The sequence below is a fragment of the Aphelocoma coerulescens genome (assembly GCF_041296385.1).
Source record: "Aphelocoma coerulescens isolate FSJ_1873_10779 chromosome Z unlocalized genomic scaffold, UR_Acoe_1.0 ChrZ, whole genome shotgun sequence".
NCBI lineage: Eukaryota > Metazoa > Chordata > Aves > Passeriformes > Corvidae > Aphelocoma > Aphelocoma coerulescens.
The window spans coordinates 45,166,495-45,188,569 of record NW_027184085.1 but is presented as its reverse complement, the minus strand read 5'-3'; the positions used below and the strand labels follow the sequence as shown (position 1 = coordinate 45,188,569).

The 22,075-nt window shown below is 40.4% G+C and overlaps 1 protein-coding gene across 2 annotated transcripts in view; it reads right to left on the bottom strand.

The window, feature by feature from the left end:
• GAK (cyclin G associated kinase) overlaps positions 1 to 18,302 on the bottom strand; it is a 66,933-nt gene extending 48,631 nt beyond the window's left edge. For both annotated transcript variants that reach the window (XM_069000749.1, XM_069000750.1), the window contains exons 1-8: positions 17,987 to 18,302; positions 11,778 to 11,839; positions 10,461 to 10,520; positions 8,554 to 8,668; positions 7,982 to 8,124; positions 5,616 to 5,741; positions 4,385 to 4,474; positions 231 to 366 (exon numbers count right to left, since the gene is read on the bottom strand). In XM_069000749.1, the coding sequence (XP_068856850.1) occupies positions 231 to 366; positions 4,385 to 4,474; positions 5,616 to 5,741; positions 7,982 to 8,124; positions 8,554 to 8,668; positions 10,461 to 10,520; positions 11,778 to 11,839; positions 17,987 to 18,128 (874 nt within the window). In that variant the 5' untranslated portion in view covers positions 18,129 to 18,302. The remainder of the gene's footprint in view (positions 1 to 230; positions 367 to 4,384; positions 4,475 to 5,615; positions 5,742 to 7,981; positions 8,125 to 8,553; positions 8,669 to 10,460; positions 10,521 to 11,777; positions 11,840 to 17,986) is intronic.
• Positions 18,303 to 22,075: the final 3,773 nt, after the last annotated feature.

Below are 22,075 nucleotides of genomic sequence, written 5' to 3'. Positions count from 1 at the left end.
TTGTACCAATGGACTAATTAACATACTAAGCAAGACAATTAACAGAACTAAAAAAGCAATTTTCACATAAAATTTCATCATTTTTTATAATGGATTAAGATTACTAATAAAATGAGTTGCTGCAGTTTACCTTTTTCACCACGTCAACAACATTCAACTATTAGTAAAACAATTCTCAATAACAACATGTATCTACAATGACACAGAATTAAACAACACTGTAAACTTACGAATGAGATCATGAAACACAGAATAGCGGGTGTCATTTTGTGGGATGACATATTTCCCATTGACTATGCGAAGTTTAGCTCCATCTTCAAATGGGTGTTGCCTAAAGCACAGCAAGTACAGGATACAGCCCAGAGCCTACAGAGATAAACAGAAATACTGTGTAGAATCATGGAGTCATTTAGGCTAGAAAAGACCTTTACAGTCCTTAAGTTCAAACATTAACTCAGCACTGCCAAGTCCACCATTAAACCATGTCCCTCAGTACCACATCTACACGTCTTTTAAACACTTCCAGGCATGGTAACTGCCCTGGACAGTCTCTTCCAATGCCCAGTAGCCCTTGCAGTGAAGGAATCTTTTCTAACATCCAACTTAAACATCCTCTTGTGCAACTTGAGGCCATTTCCTCTTGTCCTAGCACTTGTTACTTTGGAAAAGTATTCCTGTCTATTTTTAAAAATCATTTAGAAGTCATTACAAGACTTCACACAATACAAAAATGAGTAGTTTTGCTATATTGAACATGTTCAAGAAGAGATTATTCTTTCAAACTAAGTTCAGAAGTTTTATTTCGTATCTTCATCCTGTGCCGCAAGGAAACATTTGTGAGGACAGAATTTGGTCTAATTTAGATACACTGTTACACAATACAACAGCTAGGTGATTATATAAGTGTTAAACAAATTACTTAAATGACGCTAGGGAGACACACAACAATCTCTCTAAAACACATCTTTCAGTAAAGGTTTGAAGAAAACAAGCCCAAAATGACAGTCCCTTTATTCGCTACAGTCAGATGGCTTCTCAACTCTTGGAAGAAATAAAATTTAAGATCATTTTCAGGTAAGTTCATTCAAGCCTCAAAAATCACAAAACCTGGACTACCACATCCTGGGAACTTCAAGGTTCCTTCGTGTGTCTAACTTGACATTTATGTAAACTGAGAAGGGAACAACTAACAAAGACAGAAGTCAGTTTTGAATTCTAATCTCTAATCTAGGTGTTATGGATTAGCTAGGATAACTGTATCTGTTACTAAAGTAAATGTAAATTGATACATATGTTTTCAAATAAATTAAGATATGAAATATGCTGGCAGAGTTACGCTATTGTAACATGTTCCATGTCACCTATAAAAGTTTGATAATAAAGCACCCAATGCCTCCAAGCAACAGCTGGCACAATGAGTTGGAAAATTCCTCCTCAAAGTTTCTTGAGCCCCAGTAAGTATGGTTGCTTAAGCATATGGGCTTTTATAGTCGCCACAAATAAAGTAAGCCATTTTAGATGTTACCTAAGAAAACTGCCCAATGCCTCCAGTCCTCTGTGTGCACCATCTCCAACTGCCCGTGGTTGCCAATTTATCCCAAGAACAGCTTCTAAGATCTGAAGGTTATTGAAGTCTCAAAGGTGTAGTGATTTAGTTACTCCAAAACACTCAGTGAGTCTCTCAGTCCAGGGCCAGAAATAAAGTACATGTGTTAATTCTGTATATTCTTGCACATTTTTGTCAGGCTGTTAAAAAAAACTCTCTATAATGCATACAGTGAAGCATCAGAGAGTCCACACTAACTAATCCAGCAGGGGAGTACAGAAAATACCATCTACTCTTCCACAGAAATGCCTGCTTACAAAGCAGATCATCACTTACTCAGAGGAACAAAACTACTCCCTGTGCAGTCCAAGACACTCTGCAGTCATGAGGAGAGAGCACCCACAGCCACACAGGAGAGAAAAGCACCAAGGCAATCAGTTGAACACACAGGAAATGCAGGGCCACCCAAATTTGAGTTTTGGTTCAATTGCTAGAGAATGTTTTTCATTTCCTTATTTTACCTGTAACTTAGCCAAAATTTATCACAGTTACAGTCCTATTTTAAACACCGTCATTCAATTTGGCTAGAAGGCAACTTCAGGTGCAGCAAGGCAACACCAGCCACACAGCCTCAGCACCACTACGCTTAATCAAAGACCCCATTTCCAAGATGTTGTCCCAAAGTTGCATAGTCCCTCTACAGAAGTTACCTAGATCAGTCTGAGCACTCACATGCCAGAAGGTAAAAAAGCAGAACCATAAAGTGACCAAAAATAACTGGGAATAACTTTCTGACCTGCTACTGGGCCCTTAGCAGAAACTAATTTAAACCTTCCTTAAGGGAACAGCGCAGTTTTTGGAGGGTTGATATAATGTTTGGGGATTGAGGGAATAAGGAAGGGGTGGGATTGTTTGGAACAAATGAAAACGTTGTTTTTCCCCTGACTAGCTTCAGGCAACAAGCAGCACACAAAGTTCTACAGTACAGCTGCAGGATGACACCAAGATATTACACCAAAGTACTTTCTAAGTCAAATTGAACTACATGAAACCTACAGAGATTGTTCAGCTCACACTGAATTAAAACCTGCAAGATGTCTTGAATGGACCATTAAGATTTTTTAATTAGATATTGGTAAGGAGAACCCAACTTTGAAGTTTTGCTCCTTCACAAAACATTTCCAAAGTGAACTACTTTGCTCTTTCAGAAATCTTTGAGAGTGAGTGTCTAAGAGTCTTGTCCTTTCAAGCAAAAGATAATCTCAATGACAGAAAAATCACTTGACAAGGAGAAAGCCTGTCACTTAGTTGAATTTCAGATCAGAAATTCACATTAATTTTGAAAACATGTAACTAAAACATGTAGCTATTTGGATTTAGTGTTTATTTCCTGATCTTCAGACTTAGGTAGGAAATGTACAGAAAGCAGTCAGCCAAGTCTGAGAACCTCTAGTCTTATAATCGATACCTAATCACATTCCCATTGTGGAGTCAATGTAGTTGATAACTACTCTTTCATCTGTCCTGCTGTTCCATGACAGACATTACTTCCTTTGTTTTTAAGGTCACACAGTGACAAGCACACAAACTCAAGAGTATTAATCATTCTACCTGCTTTCTTCGGGAAACTGCTTTGTTTATCCTAACCACAAACTACAAATCATTTATGCTTCTAGAGACAGAGCCATATTCTACTGCCAAATACTTTGCCTATTTTTATTGAACCCAAAGCATAAAGAAAAAAATATGGAACAACATGTTCCAATCCAGTCATGGTAAATGAAATAGATCTTCCCAAGATACAGAAGGCGACAATCACCATGTTAACATACAGAGTTATTTTAAACAAAAAAAATAAACTGCAATTGCCTTTTTGAGTGAGGCTTTTATTAAACACATTTCTAGTTTTGTCTTTAACTGGATGTAATCCTGGCTCAGACCGACAGTATTTCATGCATGTTAAGTGACCAAGTGGTCAGAAAAATGTGTTTTACTTGGTGTTTCTTCACATGCCACAAGAACATCACCAACAGCTGTAGAAACTGAACAAGAGTATCCACAATATCTTGCAACTAATTTAATAAACTGAAAAAAGTTCTAAGATTCCATATGAAAACTTTTAAAGCACCAGCATCACATTTTCTCAGTATGTCTTTCGACACATTGCCCATACAGGTAAGAACTGAACAGCTTGACATGTGCCTCTGTAAAAAACACTCCATAAACTAAGTCCCTAAGAACTACACTACTGGGGAGTACCTCAGTACTGCAATATTATGCAGCCGGAAAAGGTACAATTGAGGATTTAATATTTACCTTTAATTCCCACTACAGATTTTTAGTGAATGGGAACAGCTTATCATCCTTTCTATACAAAGCATGAATGACTTCTGCATCGTTCTCATCCTTGCTATCTGTCAGTATTTTAGCTGCATGCCATACCTCAACATAACCATTTTGAACACAGCAGTAGGCTGTCCCAGGATTATATGCATAGCAGAGTATGAAAGGCAAGAATTTTAATCTAAGGACTCTAAGAATTCTGGATTTATGGTGGCAAGTTCCAGCTAGGCAACAGTTCCAGTGAATGTTAGGGAAGTTCAGCACTGCCTCTCAAATGGAAGTCAAGCTTGATCTGGGAGAAAACCTTGAACAGCATTGTCTCATTATTTTAACATTTAGATACACAGTCCATACTATTTAAGTTTATTTTAAGACAGCATCCTACATTTATTTTGGTGCTTTAGTTATTTAATCAACAAACTAACATGAAGCCTGCAAAATCAGTTTCACTGTGACATGAGCAATTATGATGCAGCAAGAAAAAAAACTTCTTACCCAAATGTCCTGCTTTTCACCAATTGGAAAATTTGAATACAAGTCTATCATTTCTGGTGTCCTGTACATTGGTGTTGTATTCCTTGTGATCTGGAGAAGATAGACTTTATTGAAACAATCTTGAACAATGAGCTCTAACAGCATTCAACCAAGGAAACAGCTCTCCATGTAGAATGGATAGTACCCTAAATTTTAAAATTAATTTCAGAAACACTTGTCAAGGAAAAAACCATCAACTGAATCCTGCAATAGTCACAACAGCTTTGACATAAGGTCAGATGAAGACAGTAGTACTCAAATAACATTATGACAGCCAAGAGCCCTCCCAAACAGCAAAGCGCATAACGTGACTGTTCTAAATGAGGCAAAAATGGGTAGGAATACTGATACCAAAAATTAACAATAAGCCAATAAGCGAATTCATGCTCCAGTATGTCTCTCTTTCTCAGTACACTTAATGACAGTGCAGACACATCCAAAGAGAAATTCTGGTCATAAGGACACACCTGAAGAGACTTTTTCTACCATCTTTTTGCATAGACTATACAAGACAGTGGGTACGACATCATAATTTCACCAGAAACCAGTGCAGTGCTTTCCAAGAATGCCAGACTGCAAAACAGGGGACTTTTAAAGAGATTTGTGATGTCTGAAGTTGTACACATGAACTTAAGAGTATTTCTCCTGTTGATGTACCACATTAGATTTACCAGCATTACTCTCAACTCTAAGAACAAAAGTACTTTGCAAAAGCACACTGCACGCTAGACTTGGCCACTGTAGTCCAAGACACTGTAATGTTGCCCATTCCTGTTCTGCTGAGCAGATTTGCCTCTCTTTTACCTATCATTCAACTGAGAAAAACAGATCAGAAGGAAGATGGGACAACCAATGGCACAATCACTCTGGCACAATCAATTTCTTGTCAAGAGCACAATTAGAAGAAGTTCTAGTAATCACTTCTACTTTCACAGAAAATTGCAGAATGGACACCGACCATGCTGAAGCAGTGTTTCTATATGTAGCTACAGAACACAAGCTTTAATTGTAACTGCAGACAGCTTTTGAACTCCAGCAAAACAAATACAAAACCAAAACTTTATAAACAACACTCTAACTGAAACAATCTTCAGTTGTCTTAGAAGCCTCATGAATTAATACCAGATTAATACTAACAGTTAAATTATTCCACTGTTGTTATTAAAATTAAATCACATTAAAATAGTCTCACCTCTTCTTCAACCAGTGCTCTCTTCTGTGCAGACCAGTTGTAGTCAGGATAGTAAGCTATAGTTGTAGCACTACCGAAGTCACAAAGTTTAATTGTCCCCTGGTTACTAATAAGCAAGTTTTCCACCTTCAAGAAGATGTGGAATAATAGATTAAAAAATGCATCTTTTCTGCCCTGTACACTAAGACACACGCTTTTACACATCATCTTACTTGTGCATACATATAAAAACTAATCACTTGAGCCAAAAATACTGTTTACAGGAGAACACAGATTTCTTACAATACTGTAGTTTTATAGGGTAGCAACATAGCCAAATTTTAAAAGGAAGCCCCAAGCACACCATGAGCAGGAAACATTCAGGAGAGCAAGAAATAAACCCCAGGGGGAAAAAAATAATTTCATTAGAGCCTAAGAATAGGCCAGATTTTCACATGAGAACTTGTAGAAGCAGTGTCTTAGAATCCAAATGTTTTCAGGCATAAAATTGAACACTTTTAGCTTAACTGCAGTAGAGCGGAGGTTAGAATTGCTAGAGACACAAAAGAGGAAGGTACTAGTAGAGAAGCAGGCTGCTAGGAGACATCCATAAAGAGGCAGCTGTCACCCGTACAGAGACAGTAAACAGCTATTTGAGGACCATGTGTTGCCTGAATAGTTTATCATCCATTATCCCTGCCTTTTTCTACTTCATAAATTCCAACCTTCCTGTATTGTTAATTGAACATGGAAGAAACTTAAGGAAAGAGTAAATGTATTGGGCAGATGTACTTGGAGTGATAATCACTGAAGGGCTGAAAAATGAAATTTGTACGTCTGTATAATGTTAGGAAAAGGTGTCAAAGTTAATTGGCTCAAAACTTTTGATTTACAGTTGTCTATGCTGCTGACCTTAGTTTAGCCTGTTAAAAAGGGTAGCACAGTTAAACGATCCCTATTTGGCTCCTGGCTGTAGTAAGGCTTCTGCCACTTGGAGCACAACAATCATTTAACCTTGCTTTGCAGCCTCTGCAACATGAGACCAACACAAAACCAAATTCCTGTCTTTTCCCATGTTTTATCTCTGTCAGGAACATACACTCCTTGAGAAGAAAAAACAGTTATTGAATTACAGCATTAGCTCAACATCTATGAAAGAAATACGGATTTTAATTTTTTTTTTCCCCCCAGAAGAGAGATCCCTTTTCTACAAGCTAGGGACTGGCTTATAGAATTTCAGTGACGAATGATTAACATGTCTTTGACATGACCTCACAACCTAAAAGCCTGTTCAAAGCAAAAAACAGTATGAAGGAAAAAAAAAAAAAAAAAAAAGAAAAAAAAAAAAAAAGGAGTGCTCTGTCACAAAAACTAGGTTTATATTTATGGGCTATACTAACAGCTAACATCAAAGCTGTCATCAAGAGTGTTGAAAACACTTAACACATTAACTTCTAAAAGAGTGGTCTTATTTTCCTTTCCCCCAAGTAACTGACTACATGCTTATTTAAGGAGGAACAAATTTTCCTATTTTTATATTCAAACGAAATCACATCAGGCTGGATACAGACACATGTGAAACTCAGATGCTGTTCCAAGAGTAAGAATCTTCTCTCCCTTATTTTATGTTAATGAAAATTCAAATATATTCATGGTACAGCAGAATCTCACTGATGATTAGAGCTTCTTCATCTAAGTGAACAAGTAAAGGTGGAACCCTGTCTTCAAAATACAAAATTCAAACTCAGGTAAGTTCTTTCCAATCCCCAAAGCTCTTATGGGTAGGACACCTTTTACAGCATAACTCTATAGACTCCAGGTGAAGGCTAATAAAACAAATAAACACAATCAAACACAAAAACCCTAACAAACAAGATCTAACATGAATTATGCCTAACAAATTTTAAAATTCAACTTAAAAACAAGCACTGAAGTACAATGCAAGTTGCCAGTTCTAAAACTAACAGCTTACTACACATTCTCAAGGGCAATGCAATCCTTCACAGATAATTCGACATTCTTCTCCTTCAAAGCTTTCCCTCTTTTATTAAGATACCTATTTATCCAAGAACTGCAGTTCCCCAGTTGTAACTGGCTATTTTATCAAACACATACTTAGGCCAACTCAATCAGCAAAACGTGATACACTACTTTTCTGCCAGCTTGTTTCAGACAGCGTACAAGCAGTTCTTAACCCCAAGCACAAGGAAAAGATGTTGTTTGAAGAAACGCAAGTACTTCAGTGATGAACTTCACTAACACTCAGCAGTTGTGGCAAGGCAACAGATCTAAGCACCATGCTCAAGAGTCGTTTTTAACATTGATCCAGCCCAAGAGGCTCCTTTGTTGTCTAGAAGTTCAGCCTTTATTTAAATACTGTAACGCACCTTTAAGTCTCTATGGATAATAGGAGGCTTCTGCTTATGCATATGCTGCACTGCTCTGCAGGTTTGATAAAAGATCTTCAAAACTGTGTCACAAGAGATGGGTGCTTTGGATTCTACTTTCTTTAAGAATTCCACCAGCTGTCCTGCAGGAAATCAGAGAAATTCACATAAGTACATAGAGAACACTGCAAATTCTGAAAACCTGACACAAATAGACTCTTGTCAAGAAAGATTTACAGTCGTGAGTTGCATTTAATAGATATTCTGAAAATGGCAAGTCCACACTGACTACAGTGACAAAAGAATGAGTCCTCTAAGGAACTACTCCTATTCTTCCTTTCTCTGACTAGTCTCCAACACAAAAAACTTAATGATTACCTCATATTTAAGACAAGGTTAAACTGTAGTCTAAAAAACCATGATCTTTATCCTATAAAAGATAAGGCTGAACTCTAGCTTCACTGAACCATGCTATCTTCTACAGTCATTCAAAGCTTGTAAGTTAACAAGCAACCTGCACAAAACAGCTGCCAGAAGTGATGTGCTCTGCTGGGAAAAGAAATAAAGTTTACCTTTACACAGCTCTGTAAGCAGAAGGAACTCTCCCTGCCCCGTGTCTGATTCTTCTTTTCCTATAGATGCTGCAGAACAAAACTGGACAATGTTGGGATGACCTGAAAGTTTTTTCTGGAGATAACACGCTCAAGGAAGATGACTGCCAAGCTCATTGATACTACTGCATCCAGTAGTCCATTTGAAATGTCAGCTTAAAACCACAGAAAGCATAACAGCTGCAATCAGTACCCTAAGAAAAACAGGAAAATCCATGCCTTTGCTGAGAAAGCAGCCTAAGGTAATGTAATAAAAAGTCAAGACAAAGTATTTTAAAAATCCTTGTGATTACAGCTTAGAGGAAACTGGATTCAATAACAGGTCTAGTTCTTTTTGTCTTTTGACAGTGACTGCAAGACCCTAGCATGAGCAGTAGGGAGGGACATCTTGTAATTATCAGCTACTTCTACGGATAGCTGATCAAGAAAGGGCTATTGCCTCCTCATCCCTCTTTCCCAAGGAAGTATTAAGCATGCCATGCTTCAATTTTAAGTAATTAAAATAAAGTTCAAAAGAATTAGAGGTCTAAAAGCGCAAGGAACTTATCCTCCCATCACTGGTAATATTCTTCATGCTAAAACCTTTACCACCTTTCACTTCCAGTTCAAAAATTCGAGGTATCATTTTTGAGGTATGTAAAGGGGAGTACAGTGTAAGTGATCTCAGCTCCTGCCAGTGGAAGTTATGTTGCATTATGCCTGTCTGTGCATACACTGAGACTCGTGCCTATGAGACAAAAGACAGTCCATTTATAGGATGTATTCACCAAGTCTGAAGAGAGAAAAGCAAAGATTGTAAGTAGAACAAAGCTATTGCAAAAGAGCAAGTTGGATCCATGCAATTTGCATGAATCTTATCTTATGCATCTCTCCACAACCTTCTATTCAGAGCTGCAGGAATTAATTGCATTTCACAGCCTTATCTCAGAAAGTTAGCAACAATTAACCCTTCATCATGTTGTACACATGCTTTCATGACTCTGAGTTGTGAAAAACATTCAAAGAACATTGACATTATCTTGCCAAGAGTAAAGAACTCAGAGTATATAGAAAATATATAGTGCTATGGTACTCTGCTCTTGGAAGTGAACTTCTAGTAAGTGATGTTTAGGCTATGATTTCGCCAAACATATCAGCAATCATAAAAAGAAATGTTTGAGTAGCTTAAATTAAGATCAGTGGGTCTGCCTGCTAATTCAAAATGAAGCTTCATACTCAGAGTGGAACACATCAGCATACCAAAGCTACTCACTGACTCTTGAAATAAACTGAGGGTCTAAGAGGAGCCAGGCCAGGGAGAAAATATTGAATTTACTAAAATCAAGGACTGAAAATACTCTGAGACTACATTATACCCTACTATCTGACTGAAGACAAGAAGAACAGCAAGGACACTGAGAAACATCTGCTTCTTGTTTCTGATGCATGTAGTCTACTGAAATTTCTTCCTTAACATCCAGCATTACTTCTTAAAGCCAGATGTATCCAAGCAGAAATTAATAAACATTCAGAGTAAAAGCAAAGAGCAATAAATCCAGTGCATCTAAGTATCATCTGAATAGTCAAAAGGTCTCCTGACTACATTCACTGGGCTGCAAGAAAGCCCAAATAAGAATTTCACTTCTTGCTAGAGGTACATGGCACAGTCTACACCAGCTACAAGAATTATCTGCACACACTACTACAGCAATTTTTCAAGAACAGAATTCTGGATGTTGGTACAAGATTCATGAGAAACCATGAACCCAGACCTCCAGAATGTCAGTCCTCTTAGGCAGTGTATGGCATGAAAAAAACCAAGAATCTGTACAGCAGTCCTTTGTTTCCCAAAAATATCAGACAGTTAAATACATTACAGAAAAGGATACCATAAAACAAACTTCCTGAATGATGGCTTTGTTCTTTTCCTCTTCATTAGACAACAATCGCTGTCAAAAAAACAAAACAATTGAGAAGACAAAGTTACTAAAACTTACAGAATAACAGTGCATAGATTTTTTTTTTCACAGAATATGAAGGATGAACTACAGTCAAAAACCTGAGGAACTGTAATGGGGCAGTAAACAGAGCTGGCTTATTGTCCATTTTGACATTCTGCCATAAATAATACCCAGTTTTCCAGTTACCTGGACCATTCAGGTTTAGTGGTAATTGAGCAGTTATAACTTTCGACACTCTTCGAAGTAACAGCTCTGACAGTTCTGATATATAAAACTTTACTAAAGTCTCTTGGCTGCAGCATTGTGGGCTAAAAAGGAAAGATTCACCTTCTGTCTGAAATATTCAGCAACAACCTTCAACTCACTCTAGACAGAACTCCTCCAAATTATGTAGCCCAACTTTTTCAATGGTACTTGAGTAATCAGTAAAAAAACTAAGCACTACTGTTTCTAGTACTACCTGAATTTGCAGTCAATATTTGACTACAATCAGCCTGAGCATTTGCTACAAAAGTACCAGTTTTACAGAACAGAGGAAGTATAGTAATGGTTCACCTTTTACCTTTATTTTTTAATGGGGCTACTTCTAGAGGATCTTTTGAACACATATAGTGCTCAAAAGGCTTTGGTCACACGCTTTGTTACTGTAGGATATGGCATAAAATGGAAAAAAACAAACAATATTATTACTGGTGGTATAATGCCACCTTACCTCTCCCACCCCTCATACAACTACCCTGTTTACAGCTGATTACCAGAAGCCTCTTGAAACCAAGAATCCAGACAAGTGTCTCTAAAAAGTACCGGGCTGAATGTTTAAACAATGAGTGAAAGTTTGCAGCATTACTTTTAACGCTAATTAAACTTACTCTTAAAGCAAGAAGATAGGCTAAATCTGCTTCTGATGAGTGAAAAAGATCCCTGCACCCCACTTCAGGTAACTATGAAATTTTCTTTTTACCCATGCAAAAAAATGTTTTGGACTGGGTCATGAATTTCTAGACCAAGTGAAAAATAAAGACCAGTGGCACCTAAAAGACCAATTCCCATGTTTGTCATCTAAGTATGAAGTGCAGGGTTCTACCTGGAATGACTATTCTAAATAGGGGGCTACAAACATCACTATTACACTGGATTTTTCCAGGTTACTTGTTCAGTGGCATACATCAAGGATTAACTGTCATGCTAAAATATCAAGCTAAAAGACAGACCTTATAAACCTATAGTGAAGTAAATTAATATTACCTTCAAAGCATAATCTTTGCCACTTCCAAGATCTTGAGCTTCATAGACAAAAGCAAAACCCCCTACAAGAAGAAGGCACACAAAGTTAGTTTTAATTTCAATATTCAGGTACATCATTCTTTTTAGTCTAAAAGAATAAATACATGAATTTAGATACATTTCTGAATGTACCAAGCACACATTTTTCAGCGTCTGGTCAAGATTGCTGGTTACCTGCACACGAGAGTTCAAATATTCTATTCCTTTCTTGTATATATGCCAAGAGCACACCGGCATTGTTACTTTCCTGCATTTTGTTAAGTCTGCATATGCAGATTTCTTATTAAGCCATCTTTTAAAAAAGATCCTTATAAAACTAAAATCCAGTACAGCCAATATTACCTGATAATTTCAATTAAACTTTTTGGTATTACACTGCTAACACATCCTATAAAAGCAGCAATAACCAAGAAAGATAAGTGTTAAACATAGACCTCCTATTTTTAAAACAATTGTCTTTCTTCAAGCTTCGTATTAAAAGCAGAAAGCATTTTAAAGCACTGAAGCACGCATTCCAATAAGGGGGTTACTAAATAGCAATGTGTTATTCCATAACATATTTTCCTTCTGGCTCCTTTTGTCAAACTATTTTCTCAAACACTTCCCTTTGCTCAAGAACAGTGTGCAAACCTCACTGAGATAGTAGAAGTTTGAGAGTACGTAACAAGCTTAAAATACACATTTTTACTTCAGTGACTGCACCTTATTATCAAGTACTGAAGTGCTAAACAAGAATAAAGTTCACTAAATTTTGCAGACTTCCAGAGAAAAGCTAGTGGTATCACACCTGGTTAATTCCTACTTCATTGCACCTGCTTTATAGAGAATCCAACTGCTATGGTCTACAAGCTCACCTTTTACAACTATGCTCCTCTCAAAACATCAGCTTCAAGTAAGTTTCCCATTCAGTCATTTCATTCTTTTTACCTGAACACAATTCAGCTCTACACAACACAGCTCATTCCATGTAGTGTTTGGTTCACTACTACTGCAGCACTACAGCAGATACCATGTTTAAATCCATGGATTTTCTGGGATACTAAAGGAGCTAGAGCATGTTATAAAGGTACTTTTAATTTTTTTTTTTAAACCATCTGTTTTTGATGAAAACAATTCTTACACAAAAGGTGAAGCTAGTCCTACTGCTTCATTCTTAAAAGCAGTTTCATTTATAATTTGATGCTGGCTCCCTTGAAGAAGTAGTCCATTAAAGCAGTTTTAATATACCCTCAGTAGGGACAAGTTTATTGGCAAAACTTCTTCTCTGCCATAGCAGTTTACTCCAAGCCCTCTGACCAATATATTTTGCCGACAAATTCAGAAAAAATAATTTTAAAAGCACTTTCAACAAACCTGTACAAACAAACACTTGTACAGCAGACCTAACTGAGGCAAATGGTAAAATGGAGGTTAAGAGTAGAACAACTTCTAGGGGTGTCTAAAGAATGTAATTACATTTGGCGTGTTCTCACTCATTTTTTTCCACTTATGTAAATGTTTATAGATGGTTTTAAAACAGTTTTCTGAACCTTTCTGTATCAGCAAAATCATCTTAGTATTCCCTCATAAAGATTACCAGTGTAGATATGGACACACCCATCCCAGCTACTGCCCAGAGAGACAGGTTTTGCATTGCTGAGGCATTTCAGAGCCCCGTTCTCAGAACACAGCCCAAGCCCTCTAAAGTTGTCTCAGATAATGCTTTCTGCCACAGAAATTACAGCAGAAGAAAACTGGGTTTATTTCTTTTTTGTAGACACAAGCTCTCACACATCAAGGCTCAGTACAGAGCACCACACCATGTCATGAAAACCAGGAACTAGCCCCACCTCATTTGCTTTATTAGTGAGCACTCTACACTTATCCTTATACCACCACAGGCCTCAGGCAGTGTTCCTGTCAGTACTTCATCATTCTCTTACAAAGATTTGAAGACCCTTGATTTTCCAACCAAGAGATTTGGATTCTCCCTCAAATCAAACCTAGGTGTCACATAATACTGAATAACTTCACTGCACTTACACATCAAGTTGGATTTAAAACTGTTCTTCTTTATCCTGTCCCTGTTTTTCACATCTTCACTAATTATTTTTTCAGATAAGCAGCTTCAGTAAAATGACAGCTAGAGAAGGATCAAAATAGGGACATCAACCACAACAGTAACACTGCTTGCTACTGTAATTCACTCACTGTTTCATTACACACTTAACAAGTCATGAGAAAGCAGTGGTGTGAGTAGCTTCCTGTTTGTAACCATTTGGTCGGGCTTGTCTACTCCCCTCCCAAATACTGACCAAATTTGTTACTATATCAATTTTCAGTGGTTTATGTTTCAACTATAACTTGACTGAAAGACTATAATTATAGCCTGGACTGTAAGTTACAGTGCATCTTACCTGAAAGCTTTTCTATCAGAGTATCAAAACAGAAAAGATGCTCTGTTATTGTTGCCAAGGTTTTTTTTTTAAGCCCAGTCATGCATTTGTGTCCATTGCAAAGTCCTAGTTAACACGATGAAACTGCCTCAAGAATGAAGGATGGCCCAAACTTAAAGATCTGTACATTTTCCCACACCCTTGAGAAGCAGAGAGGTAGAATGTCTTGAAACTTTCAGAGCTCCCCTGGAAGCAGGAACTGCTAGAGCCAAGAAACAACAGCTTTGAAAAATAGAACTGTTCTGCTTCATGTTGAAAACATTGTCTACATTTACTGTAAAGAGAATACAAACTGGAAAGCTGCTAGGTCAGGTGCTTTAGTTGTTCTTTAGGAGGGAAAAAAAAGATTATTCCTATCTGTCAGCAAACAAAACTAACAACGTTCACAGAAACTTGACATTAAGCATTCATTGTGCCTCTGCTGCTAGAGTTTTACAAATTAAATCCACCCAAAAACCTGGACCTAATTAGGTTATCATTATTCTGTGAATCCAGTAGTTGGAGAGACAACAGAAGTGTTCCTACAAGCTTGGCAAACTGTAATACTGCCTGTTCACACTCAAAATACTGAGGAAGCCTTGAAGTACCAAAGAAAAGAAAACTTCCTTTAATTGCAGAAGTTTCACCTTGACAGAAAGCAGCCTGTAACAAGCCCCTACCTACGTGGCTTCAATGACATCTATTTTTAAACTCAAAAAAAAATTAACATCTGTTTAAGTCTGTAGCCTATTGCTATCTTTCTGACTAAGGAATGATTTTTTCATTATGATAAAAGTTTTAAACTCAGCTCAAACAGTTCGAATAGTACATTCTTTTTCTCATCATGTTTCTCTTCTTGTGTGCTCTGTTGTCAATGTTTGTTGCTCAAAGGAAGCATAAGAAATCACTACACATGAAGAATGGTTGTTAAATGTGTGCTACAGAACTTGCTTCTTCCTCGTTTTTCACACAACCAAACACACGGTTTATTCTAAACTGTTCAGCCTCATACGCAAAAGAAGCAACAATATTCATTAATTAAGTAGGAGATCTGTGACTATTTTACTTAAGTAAAATTGTGTGGGGGTCTGTACACTTAACTGGAGGACCCAAGAGAGCCATGACATCTGAAGCCACCATCATACCTAAGGCAAGTAGGGATTATACATAAAGGCCCCCACCAAGATCCTCTAAAATCTTTCCTGCAGTGAGCTACTAAAACATCCAAGCAGAAAAAAAAGGATACCATATTCTAGGAGTGCTCAATCCAGTCTGTGACACACTTAGTCTGTTCTTGCATTCAGAAGTAGGATCAGCGCTAGAGATCATGACCAAGCTCAAGCCCCACAGGGATGTCAGCCTCCTGCAGCAGCACACTGTATTTTCAATCAGCCCAGTCCCACCCCAGCACAACACCTCTGTGAAACCACCGGGGAAACGCATCCAAGAGACCTGTGCAACGAGTCTCAGCTTAGAGCACTGCCAAACGTGGCCTTGCACCAGCGCTGGTGTCCAGCACACTACAGAGCTGCAAGGAGCTGTGCACTACGGGAACAATTGAACCTGTGCTGCCACATGATACCGTGCAATGCTAAACTACAGGCTCTGTTCACACCAGCTACAAACAAAGCTGAACGTACGAGCCTACAGAAAAGGCATTGGCAGGTGACACGCAGTTCACCATGGATTTGAAATCCAAACTCAGAAAGCTGCACTTGACTTTCCAGTAGGGAATCTGGCATGAAAGAGCTCATCTAGAAGAAAAACAGATTCTGTATTTGTAAATATGGAAGGGAATACATACAAGCCACAACTGTGGACTCATGTATCAGAGGGTACCACAACAGGTCCAGAGATGAAAGATAAATGCAAGATGAGCAACAAAATAAACAATACGCTACAGACAAATTCAAGTCTGAAGATAGCAAAAGAAGCTAGGACTTCTACATTTTATGTCTAGTTTACCTTTATACTCAATATGCCGCAAGTGCTCTTTTAGACCAGCTATGCTGGCCAGAAAATTACACTTTCCAGAAAAAGCAAGCAACTAGCCCAACTTCAGTTAGCAAAATATGGAAAGAAAACAACATAAAATGAAACCATAGCACTGAGACAAACATGGAACACAAAGCAGTGGTCACAGAGAAATTGTTAAGAACTGTAAAGTTAAAGCATGTCTCCATTTGCTCCAACCTGGCATCTTTCCCCTGACATTTTACAACGCCTGTGTCAGATCCTGGAAACAGTAGGCTGCTGTCAAAGTGCTAAAATACCTGCTCCAGAACCAAAAACTAAATAGCATGTATGCCTCAAAAATAGCTTCCTGCCCTAACTTTCCTTTGTCCTTTGGTAACTGCTGGGGTCACTGCCTGCAAGAATGTTACAGTATCAGCAGCACAGACCAGTTCTTTTAGCATTCACATCCTACTGAGTGCTTACATTTCGCTCACAACTCTGTAAAGTTGACTGTAAAGAAGCTGTAAGTAAAGGCCAAAGGCAGAACAGGAGGATGTGACATTTAGTACCGTTTTAAATGCAACTTACTACATAAGAAACTGCCAGGTTTTCTCTAAGATCATATGCCAAAAATGCTTGAGCATTCAAGTGACAAATTATTGCCCTTAAGAAGATACATCAGAGGTGAAGATCTATTTGCTGTCGTTTTAAAGAACAAAAATTTTATAAGTAGCTTATAAGTAGTTTGAGGGAGCGAATCTTAAAGAGGCAAATTTTTCTTCTATACTGATCACCAAGATTTCAACAGAAAACTACTTAGTACCAGATAATTACAAGAAGAAACTGCAGAAGGAACTCCAATAATGAAAAGGAGCTCTAAATAGAGCTTTGAGATATTTAACCTAAGTAACATCAACTATCTCTATAAAGTTAATGAAATATTTAAGTGCAGTAGTACGGAAAAGTTCAGAGTTTAGTCTTCTGAGACTACCCTTTAACAGTTCTTCTGCTTGAGGAAATAAAGTATTTCCTCTGACCACAAGCATAAGACAATCCAAGTTTCTGCTAATACCTAAGTAATTTGCATCCACCAAACATAGCATCTCTTCTAAAACAGATTAACAAGTCGTGTGCCAGGCTACCTACCCAAAACTTCCCTGAAACTGAAAACTGCCCAGGTATTTAACTCCTTGTACGCTAGCGAAGTCTATGTGCACAGTTAGATCAGCCTTCTCTAACACATGTTTAAAGCAAACACATTTCCTGCATTCCATAGTCTTCCAAACAACAGAGGCTATCTTGTATGTTTGGCATAATATTATATATACATTGTCATTAAAAACAAAAACAAAGCAACCCAGAATTTCCATGAGGTTCTTGGTAGATTACAAAGACCTTGATAGATTATAAACTCCTCTGACTTCTGTTATGTGGTGAAAGCATTTTAAACCACGAAACAAGCGAAGAAGTGGCCACACAACACAGCGGCTCTCGGGCGGCTATTCCTCAGGCGGGACAGTAACACCAGGCACTGCTCCGACCGGGCCTGGGGCACCGTCCCGCCGTGCCTGTGACACTGGCTCGGCTCGGAGCGGCACGGACACCGCCAGCCCTTCCCGAGAGGCCGGAACCGCCGCCCCGCCCGCCCCCACCCGGGCGCGGCCTGCCAAGGAGGAAACCCTCCCGGTCTAGGAAGAGAAGACGGGGAAAAGGGCACCAGGAGGCCCGCGGGGAAGCCCATCCCAGCCCCGCAGCGCCGGGGTCCGCCCCGCACGGCCCGGCCCCGCCGCCCGCTCTTACCCTCGGCGATGACCCGCTTGATGCGCAGCTTCATCTCGCCCATCTCCACCGTCTGTCCCACGAAATCGTTCTGGTCGCGGCTGGCGGCTCCCAGCGAGCCGGGGCCCGCCAGGAAGTCCAGGGCGGACTGGAAGAGCGACATGGCCCCCGGCAGGCAATGCCCGGCGGCAGCCGGGTGCGTAGGAATGGAATAGAATGGGGCAGGACGGAAGGGGATGGAAGCAGAGTGGGATGGAGTTGGAGGGCTCCGCCGAGCTACCGACAGCCGCGGCGAGAGACCGCCTGCCTCCTCCTGCCGTCTCCTCAGCCGCCCTTCCCTCAGCTCCGGGCGGCTTCCGGGAACGCTGCGTCATTTACGCGCTCCCGGTGCCGCCCGCCCGCCCGCCGCAGCCAGGCCGGGCGCGGCCCCGCCCCGCGGGAGGAGCTCCGGCTCCCGCCCCGTTCCTTCATCGGCTCCCGCTCCTGCTCCGGCGGCCGTTGCCGCTCCCGCCCGGGCTTCCACTCCCGCCGGTCCCGGGTGACGCGCGGAGCTCGCCTTCCTGGCCTGCCCGCGGCTTTCTGCCCCAGGAAGGGTCGCCATTTCCTAGGCAGCGGTACGTTTCCCCAAGTTAACCCTTAGGCTGGCAGTCGGCGAGAGATAAATGTTCTTCTGTTCGCCGGCACTGCTGGCGCTTGGGCAGCACCTGCGCTTTTCCCACAGAACATTGCTGGCGTCCTTTCCCTCTTCGTCTGCTCTCAGGATCTTACCGCGTCTGTCGCTTTCCCCTGCAACCCTGACGGGCCAGCCGCTGCCCTCCCTGCACCCCCACTGCCCGCAGCGGCACTCACGGGAGGGCGTGGCGGGGAGCACGGTCACGCTGTGACACTGGCCAAAGGCCAGGCACCCACGAAGGCTGCTCACTCACCCTCCCGTGCCACAGCTGGGCAGAGAAGAGAAAAATTTAATGAAGAGTTCACGTGTTGACATAAGGACCGGGAGAAAACACTCCAAGGGCAAAAGGGGCTCAACGTAGAGATACAGAGTTTATTAGTAACAAAATGAGAGGAGGATAATGAGCAGCAAAACAAGACCTTAACACCTTTTTTTCCCCAACCCCTCCCTCCTTCCCACCGACAGTGCGGGGAGACAGAGCATGGGGGTTTTTGGTCAGTTCATCACCCGACGTTTTCTTCCGCTGGTCAGATAGAGAAGGCATTCCCCTGCTATGCCATGGGGTCCCTCCCACGGGAGACAGTTCTCCGTGAACTTCTCCAGCATGGTTCCAATTTCACGAGCAGCAGTCCTCCCAAAACTGCTGCGCCGTGGGTCTCTCTTCCACGGGGTGCAGCCCTCCAAGGACAGGCTGCTCCCTCCTGGAAGCAGGGCCCTCTCTCTCCACTGGGTCTCCCACTGGATCACAGCCCCCTCCAGGCATCCACCCGCTCCGGCACGGGCACCTCCCCCAGGGGCTGCGGGTGGATCTCTGCATCCCCCATGGACCCCATGGGCTGCAGGGGCACAGCTGCTTCACTATGGCCATCACCACGGCCTGCAGAGGCATCTCAGCTCCGGGCCCTGGAGCACCTCCACCCCCTCCTTTTCACTGACCTTGGTGTTGCCATGTTGTTTTCCTCACATGTTCTCACCTCCTCCTCTTTGGCTAGAATTAAAACTGCGCCCCTACTTTTGTTTCAATTTCTTAAATATATTATCACACAGGCGTTACCAGCCTCTGCAATTGGCCCAGCCTTGGCCAGCAGCACGCCCATCTTCAGAGCCATCAGAGATTGGCTCTGCTGGACATGGTGGAAGCTTCCAGCAGCTTCTCACAGAAGCCATGTCTGGGCCCACCACCACTACCAAAAACCAGGCCATGCACATGAATGCAAAAACCAACACACACATGAATATTGGGAATTGCCGTATCCACAGAGAGTGTTAGCCTGTGTTTTTACAGGTAGGGCTGATTCCTCTGTATGTTTGGCAGATCCCAAACTGGCCAGCCCATTTTTTGAATAAGGCTGTATGACCTGATCAGCAGATCACTACAAGCAAGGCTTTTCTCCAAACTTTTTGTTTCAGAAATAACACTGATAGTCAAGATTCTCTTTCAGAAGTTCAGTCTTTACTGTCTGCACCCTGCCAGCAGTCATTACTTTGAGACGACCCCAGACATCCCCACATTCTGCAAGATTTCAGGTGGCCATGGCTACTTTCTCCTGCACAGATGACTGGTTAAATTTTTTAAAGTTGTATTTCTCAATCAACTTCCATAAACTAAGAACTTGCTGTTCTTCATGTACTGTGTAAATTACAGGGGCATGGCCTCTTGTGATTCCCTCACTGTTCTGTAGCGCTTGACCAATCAAGAAGTGTTGTTTTAAAGGCCAATAGATTTACATGGACATCCCATGCTTTTATACCTTTAATTTTAAAAAACCCCAAATTATCAAAGATTATGATAGCTTCCTTCTATCTGTAGCAGAGGTCAACTCAGCTGCTATTTTTCTCTTTCAATTCTCACTGTAATAAAACTTCTTTTGTTACAGTAAATCATACCACAATTACTTCTTTGCAGAAAATTCCTACCTGCAGGAGCATCTTACCTTCAGTCGTGTTTTGGTTTCTGACTTTTCTGGTTATTTTTGTTCAGGGAAATGCTGGAATTATTTTTTACAAACAAACACTGATAGTTAGGCTTGCTACACCATACGGTTCCAGTCACTATCTCTTATATCATTCACCTGCACCTACCCCTTCAAAGACTCATTCATAAAAGGCCACTGGAAAAAGGACAGGAACTTCTATGAGGAACCACAGAAGCAATCCTTCTGGTTTTGAAAGTCTAGGTTTTCTTTTAGTAGCTTTCTTGTTTCCGAATATGAGACATAGAGATAGAATATGAGACAACTACTTCATATTAGTTCATCTTAAATGAAGACTGAGGTTTCTGATGTAACTTCAGTAACAGACTGAGTGACCTGGGCTAAAATAACCTCTTTGGATGTTTGGTTATTTGTGGGGTTTTTGCTAACCAGCTTTAATGCCGCGCTAAAATTCCATTTCACTGATAAGACTCACATTTATCTCAGTGCAGAAGAGGTGTTCTAAAGTCAAAAGAAACAGCTGAGGATGACAAGGCAGCAAGACTTTGTTTCAGCAGCAGCCTGCCTGACTGAAATGCCATTAACTGTATTGTCTGAGAATCTTTATTCTGTATCAATGTGTACCTTCTTAATGTATAAAAATTAGTAAATAAAAGTCCATCCCCGAAAACTGATTGTATTTAAAACTTTATAGGTTTACTGCTTATGCAAGAGATTTAATTTGACTGTTGAGAAAGGCTCTTGACACAAATAATCAAAATTCCATTCCAAAAATTATATGCAGGTAGGCACCAAGTGTGAGATTTGATACTAAAAGCTCAACCAATTGTTGCTTGAAATTGCTCAGATAGGTCAGTCATAGCTTGCAGTGGGAGCTTGTTCTCAGAAAGATTGAAGGAACAGTAACTATCTGTTACACATGAAGGAGGTATAAGAAAAAATGTAGGATAGGCAGCAGGAATGTTACATTTGAAAAAATCAGGATGGATTTGGTACTGCAACTACTGCAGATAAGGTAGGAGACCCTTGATATGAATGCAGCTTTTCTGGATTTAAAAAGTTTAAAAGTATACCTGGGTAATATTTTACTGACCTGTGGTTTTAAATATCCAGGACCACACTGGGGAGGTCAAGCAGATCATTCAGTGAGTCTAGAAGGCTCTGCAGTGGTGGGGGCTGACATTTTCATTTATTGCTGAGGCAAAAGTGTGGTAAAATGCTCCAGGTTTTAAAAGAGTACTTGGTCAGAAAAAAAGTAATGTATCCTTTTTATTTATGCAGCTTGAGAGGCCTATGGATTTTTTTTTAAGTTGCTGAAAGCAGTAAGGCTTATCCATTTATATGCTGGCACAGTTCCTGTTGAAAAGCAGAGGAAAACAACGTTGTGCCATCTCTTACTAGTTTGGATCCCAGTTCTGACAACCACACTGGACTCCAGTGGGATGCTTGAGCTCCTGATTAGAAAGCTCCGCTCCAGCCTTCCCATTTTAACTCTCACCTAGT